This window comes from Olea europaea, unplaced genomic scaffold (assembly GCF_002742605.1).
Source record: "Olea europaea var. sylvestris unplaced genomic scaffold, O_europaea_v1 scaffold2243, whole genome shotgun sequence".
Lineage (NCBI taxonomy): Eukaryota > Viridiplantae > Streptophyta > Magnoliopsida > Lamiales > Oleaceae > Olea > Olea europaea.
In genome coordinates this window covers 92,571-99,108 of record NW_019240475.1, presented here as the reverse complement: position 1 = coordinate 99,108, position 6,538 = coordinate 92,571, and the positions used below count along the sequence as shown (strand labels likewise).

The following is a 6,538-nucleotide window of genomic DNA, read 5'->3' as shown; positions in this document are numbered from 1 at the left end:
GAACAATTAATAACAACATCTTCGAAGTAGTAAACAATCAATTAAAACAATCAAATTTATAGACGATAATAAATACTTTCTACAACTATACTTTACAACTGTACTTGTCTAGGACATTTTTTTATGCATTACTACAACTATGGACCGATAATTTAGAACGTAACCTTTTTTTAATTGCAATCACTGACACCGTGTCATGATAGTTGTAGAAAGTATTTATTATCGTCTATAAATTTGATTGTTTTAATTGATTGTTTACTACTTCGAAGCTGTTGTTATTAATTGTTCGTGTCTGTTGAGCATAAAAGAAAAAAATATAGCAATATACTAATGAATTACTAATGGGAATGTAATTGCCATAAGATGCAGAGGATATTTATATTAAATTAACATAAAAAATGGTGGAATTTCTGAAGGACCAAGCTACTTGTATCCGGACATTTACACGCCAGTTATCCACCCCCCATGTGAGGGCGTGTCATGCGTGAGCCCCACTCCCATGTGAGGGGCGTGTAAACGTCCGAATACAATTGAAATTTCCCATTTCTAAAATACTTTTATTTTAGAAATATGCGGACCACAAAAATATGTAGACCAGCACAGAAGACGATGCACAACGTGACAGCGAAAACAATGGCTGAATGGCAGGTTGTGGTGGGGCTTTTTTAAATGGGGTTAATTCAAATTGGTGGTGGCTAATGGCTTATTCAAATGGTGAAGATGTGAAGTGGTGGCCAGTGGATAAATGGTAATGGCATATTAATGCAGGGGATTATTCAAATGGTGGCAGAGAAACAGGCAAAGCTCCAACGCTGGTTGCATTATATAAATGTAGGGTTTAGACTTTTATTTTCTAATTTAAAAAAAAAAAAAATTAAAAAAAAAATAAAAAATAAAAAAATTTCTGTCCCCAAAATCTAGGGGTCACGTGACCCCCTAGGCCCGTCCCCTGGTCCGCCCATGATTTGAAGCACTAATGGGTTTCAACAAATTATGCAACTTTGATATGTTGTGCTTAGATGACTTATTTAACCACCGTATAATTTTTAGAATCGTTAAAGAGTGATAATTACGGAAAACAATTTTTAGAAACAAACTTACTTGAAATAGTGAAAAATTATTTGCCTTCGGTTAAATGATTTAAATTTCCTGACTTAATGTGCACTTTTTATTGCTCAAATTACTATTTAAAAAGTCTCCCGCTTTTCAATTTTTGGATAGAAAGAAACGTAAATAGTGATGAATGGTGTTAAACAATTTGGGAAATTACATTCTCAAAGTTACTTAGTGGTAAAATTTCAAATATTAATATGAATAGTATAATTACCCTTAGTTTGTATATACATAAGAACTCATCAAATAACTTGAAAATAGTATAATTATCTTTAATTTCCCCTCCGTTAACAATAATTTGTGCGAAAGTGTGCCCGTAATTTTCAGAGCTTCTCAAATACCAATATGAATGGCACTAAAAAATTGTTATATAAACTAAATAAAGAATGTCCACAAAAGTTCATCTCCAATACAACATCTCTAGCTATTATCATTGGAAGGTATTATCAATGGTGTCAAGAACCAATATTTGAATTGTTTAACTCATACTTATGAAATGGTTATGCATATTATGATATTTATTACTTTGTACCGAATATAGAAATGCAACATATGTCAATTTTGATTGCTAAAATATTTATGTTTTATTTTATTTGAGAGGTTTAAACTTTATATAACTAAGTAAACAATAGTTTAAACCAAAAGGAACCTTAAAAGTTAGTTTGATTTGAAGATTAAAAAGATATGGTTTGGATTTATTTTTTTTAAAACCGTTTTAAATGATTTAGTATGAAAATAGATCAAAAATCAACCAACCGAACCGTGTTCACCCTTAGCTCCACTTAAAAGGATGATCCAAATAAGCACCTCAAAATGTATTTTTAAGCAGGACAATATGCACTAAAAAGTAATATCTTAATTCACATTTTGTTGAGTGAAACATTTAAAGAAGTTTTTTTTGCTAAATAGAAAGATAAGTGTACAAACAGGAATTCTCAAAACTTGGAACTTTAGCACAACACATCAAATGCTGAATTAATCGTTTTACAAAGGTAAAATGCTTTGAAGACGAGTGAAATCAATAATGTTGTACAGAACAACCACCAGGCTACGGTGCTAGAATACTATAGATAATGGTTGATATAGTGCCACATGACACTCTATCATTGGACTATTTAAAAACAGTTGTCTTTTCCATCAAATCACTTCCCGCCACCTAGGCTTATGGCAAAGTAGCATTATCCACAGAATAATCGGGATAACATAGTACAATCCAAAACTAAAAATCCTTTAAAATTAAAACACAATCTCAATAATAACAAACAAACTGTAATTGTACAAGTGATGAAACTCAAGAAGGCATATATGGTGTTGGAAGAAGGAAGAGTTGATTACTCAGATACCTCCAAGTGTTCATGCGTTTCAGAATTCAGTCAATCCATGAGAAAAATTTCCTAAGAATTGGAGCTGCTTCTAGACTTCATATTAGCCTGACAATCCATAATTCTTGGTGAGTAGTTGCTTAATTGAGACTTGTGAAAGAGACGACGGTGATAGTTTTCAACTATTAACTAAAATGAGGATATTCTACTTCAGAATGGATCCTAATTCTTTTATGATAATTTTGCTTCTTGTAACTAAAAGGTAAGGAAGTAAGATATAGTTATTGGCCAAGGAATTGATTGAGTTGATTACTTAGATACCTCCCAATCTTCACGCGCTCCGGAATTCAATAAATCCATTTCCGAAGGTAGAGCTGGAGAAAAAATTCCTAAGCATCGGAGCTGCTTCCAGATTTTTCTTCAGTCTGACAATACATAATACCTGGTGAGTAGTTGCTCAATTGAGACTGTGAATGAGATGATAGCTTTGAAGTATTAACTAAAGTGAAGCTATTCTACGTCAAATATTAAGTGAGGGATACTTGAATCAGAAGTTATCTCCAGATCATAATTTTTTCCCAAGCATTGGTGATCAATATTTGCCTTCGTGTATCTAAAACCTAAGAAAGTAATACACAATAATATGTTGAGGAAATGATTTACCTTGAACTCATCGAGTTTGGTTTTTCCTCGATAGAAGCAACCTGATTCATCTTGCTGGATCTGTTTGAAGTTAATTAATATCTAAAAATTAAGAAAGTAACATAGAAATATAGGTTGAGGAAGTGATTAACCTTGAACTCATCGAGTTTGGTTTTTCTTCCATCCGAGCGACCTGATTCATCTTGCTGGATCTGTTGGAAGTTAATTGATATATAAAAATTAAGAAATAACATACAAATATGGGTTGAGGAAATGATTTACCTTGAACTCATCAAGTTTGGTTTTTCTTCGATAGAAGCGACCTGATTCATCTTGCTGGATCTGTTGGAAGTTAATTAATAACTAAAAATTAAGAAAGCAACATATAAATATAGGATCAGTAATTACCCCAAATTTTAGTGGATAGACTTGTGTTTTTGTTGGATGGACAAAAACTTTAAGGCCATCGTTTCCCTGGTATAGTTGATCTTCAAGTATTTTCTTTGCCGAATCCACAGCGGAAGGACTGGAGTAATCTATCTCAATAGTTTCAAGTGTTGGTATTTCACCAATATCAGATGGGACCTCTACCAAATTTGAGCAATTCCTGAGGATAAGGTGTTCCAGACGTGGAAAATGGGTATCTTTGGCTCTCCAGTGCTCCAAATCTGTCTCCCAAATTAACAGGAATTTCAGTTGGAGAAATTCCCCTTCATTTGGTATCCACTCTCTGCCCTGGAAGGCATACTCACGCAATTTTAGCACTTCTAGATTGGGCAAGGAACCAAAAATCCTCATGTATTCCCAGTCAATTCTACCACGCTCCAAAGTTATCTTCTTGAGACATGATGGCAAAGCAGTGTTAATGAATGTAGAATTTGCTGGCGAGTCAAAGAGAATCTTCAGCGTTTCTAGGTTTAGGAAATAGGCAAGATGGTTGAGAGAGTGAGATGACTGGGAATTATAATGAATTCCCAATTTCTTTAACAATGGAGTTATTTGGCCAATGTCATAATCCAAACTGTCCAAAACAGACAGTGAGTTTAAACGAAGGAAAGGACTAGCATGAAGAGGAGCAGGCAGGAAAACTCGAGAGAATTTGAGATGTCTCAATCGTGGCATATTCCAAATCTCAATGGGCAGTATACTTGCAATTCCCGTTGAGTCTTCAACAATTAAAGTAATTAGATTCCAAAGTACGGTAATAGAAGCAGGAATCACGGCATGACAGGCGATAGCAACATATCTCAAGTTAACTAGGAGCAGTATTTCCTCCGGGAACCCGCTAAGCTCTACTCCAACCATATCCAATACCCTTAGCAGTCGACAACCAAAATAATAATAAGAATGTAACTGAGTTTCATCCCAACCATTATATATAAAAGAACGGACAAGATCCATTGATTGCATTGTGACATCCTCCTCACTGCCACTATATGAAGCATCGTCATGAATACTCAGACGGCGCTTGAAACTTATCTCTTGTGGAAGGAAGCGCAGATGCCTGCTCTTGACGTAAAGAAAATTCTCCTCATGAGCTATTCTCACGCAAAGAACTTTCAGAAGATCATGCATTCTGCAGGTCTTAATTTTTCCATCAATGGATCCTTTTTGACCTACCAAAATAAGATTTCTGCCTATAAGATCCATCAGATATCTCTCAGCTTCGAATGGGTGGTTTGCAAATCCCTCAGCCACCCATAATTTGATGAGTCTAGAGACAGGAATCTCATAGTTTTCTGGGAAAATTCCCATGTAAAGAAAACATGGTTTCAAAAGAGGAGGCAAGTTATTGTAACTTAAAGTTAATATCTCTGAGCAGTGATCCTTTTTTTCTATTATAATTGAGCTTAAATTCACGGCAAGATACTTCCAGTAATCTAGTGACTTATTTTTCTTTGCAAGGAGTCCAGCAACCACCACAATTAATAATGGAAGTCCTTGACAATTTTTTGCTATATTGCTTCCGACATCTACCAACTCAAGAGGGCAATTTGCTTCTCTAAAGACGTTTTGACAAAGTAAATTCCAACTTTCTTCCTCAGTTAGAAAATGCATCAGGTGAGGAGGGTTAGTTGAACTGGCATAATCCGCTACATGGGTTAGTCTGGTCGTCAATAGGATTCGACTCCCGTTATTGTCATCGGGAAATAACATTTGTATGTCATTCCAAGCATTTGTACTCCACACATCGTCCATTACAATCAGGTATCTCCGGCCCTTGAGACTTTTGTATACACGTTCTTTTAGTTGTTCATCACTCTCTTTGCGTATCTTATTGGTAAGAACACCAATGTCATCTAGAATGCCGAGAAGAATTTCCGTAATATGATATTGTAGAGAAATTGTTACCCAAGCACATAAATAAAAGTGATCTGCGATAACTGGATCATTATAAACATTCATTGCCAGAGTAGTCTTACCGATGCCTCCCATCCCAACAATTGGAATGGTTTGGCGTGTCGATTTTTGTACATTACAGAGTCGATCCTTGATCTGCATCAAGTCTTCACCAAATCCCACCATGTTAGTCCGGCCACCAGGAGCTGATCTTGATGAAAAATAATTCCAATTTACAGGAAGATTTTGTTCGCCACTCCCGCCTTTAATCTTCTCCATCTCTTCCATGATAGTTTCCATTTCTGTTATTACTTCGTGCAAGTCCTTGATAGTAGTATCCATTTCTGTTATTAAATCCTCTTGCATCCTAGAATCAGATCTTTTCTGCAAGCCTATTTGCAAGACTTCAATGACATCTTCAGCATGATAAGCCATATCTCTGATTTTTATTTCCAACAACTTCACTTCTTCGCTGCTATTTTGGGATAATTTTATCAGCAAATTTTTGATTTCATTGACCTTTTGTATTAGAGTATTTCGTTTCCTACTATCATAAAGAGTACAAAATGTATCTCCAAAGAAGATCTGATGAAGAGTTTCATTAAGAGAAAGAACAGCAGCATAAGCCATTTCAGATCTCAGAAAAAAATTGGTCAAGCAAAGAAATGAAAAATCAACACATCGAGGAAGCATTGTTAATGCAAGAAATGGGTAATGCCACGGGGGGCACAAAGGTAATTTGTTCACTTTGGTCAACATTAACCCACTCGCCGATGCAATTTTTGGAATAGTCTTCTAGCATTGAATTCTTCTTTCATTGGTCATTACATTGTGGGTTGGATTATCTCCTAACAGATCCTCGATAATATAACTCACAGCAAATTCATTTTTAAAGAATGTAATTATTGGTGAGAAGGCATTATAAAAATTGCAACACAAAGGCATCAAACATTTGAAAGATACGAGCAAATTTTTTCCAAACCTTTCAATCATTGCATCCCAAACCCTTCTAACTATTGAAAAATACCCGCTCGTGAGATTTACATCCATAAAATAGCCATAATTCTTCTTTTTTCCAAGGTGTAAATTTAAAGGTTGCTCTCCAATTACACTTTTTTTTT

The 6,538-nt window shown here is 35.0% G+C and overlaps 1 protein-coding gene across 2 annotated transcripts; it reads right to left on the bottom strand.

Annotated features, from left to right (window-relative positions):
- Positions 1-2,045: 2,045 nt before the first annotated feature.
- Positions 2,046-6,125, bottom strand: LOC111381055 (putative late blight resistance protein homolog R1B-17). 2 transcript variants are annotated; one of them, XM_023004757.1, is made up of 6 exons: positions 3,486-6,125; positions 3,360-3,419; positions 3,230-3,289; positions 3,099-3,158; positions 2,757-2,860; positions 2,046-2,543 (listed from the first exon to the last, which is right to left on the bottom strand). In XM_023004757.1, the coding sequence occupies exons 1-5, from the start codon at positions 6,108-6,110 to the stop codon at positions 2,825-2,827; spliced, it is 2,841 nt and encodes a 946-aa protein (XP_022860525.1). In that variant the 5' UTR covers positions 6,111-6,125; the 3' UTR covers positions 2,046-2,543; positions 2,757-2,824. The 2 variants fall into 2 exon arrangements, with proteins under 2 accessions (XP_022860525.1, XP_022860526.1); XM_023004758.1 differs by lacking the exon at positions 3,099-3,158.
- Between the last annotated feature and the right edge of the window lie 413 nt (positions 6,126-6,538).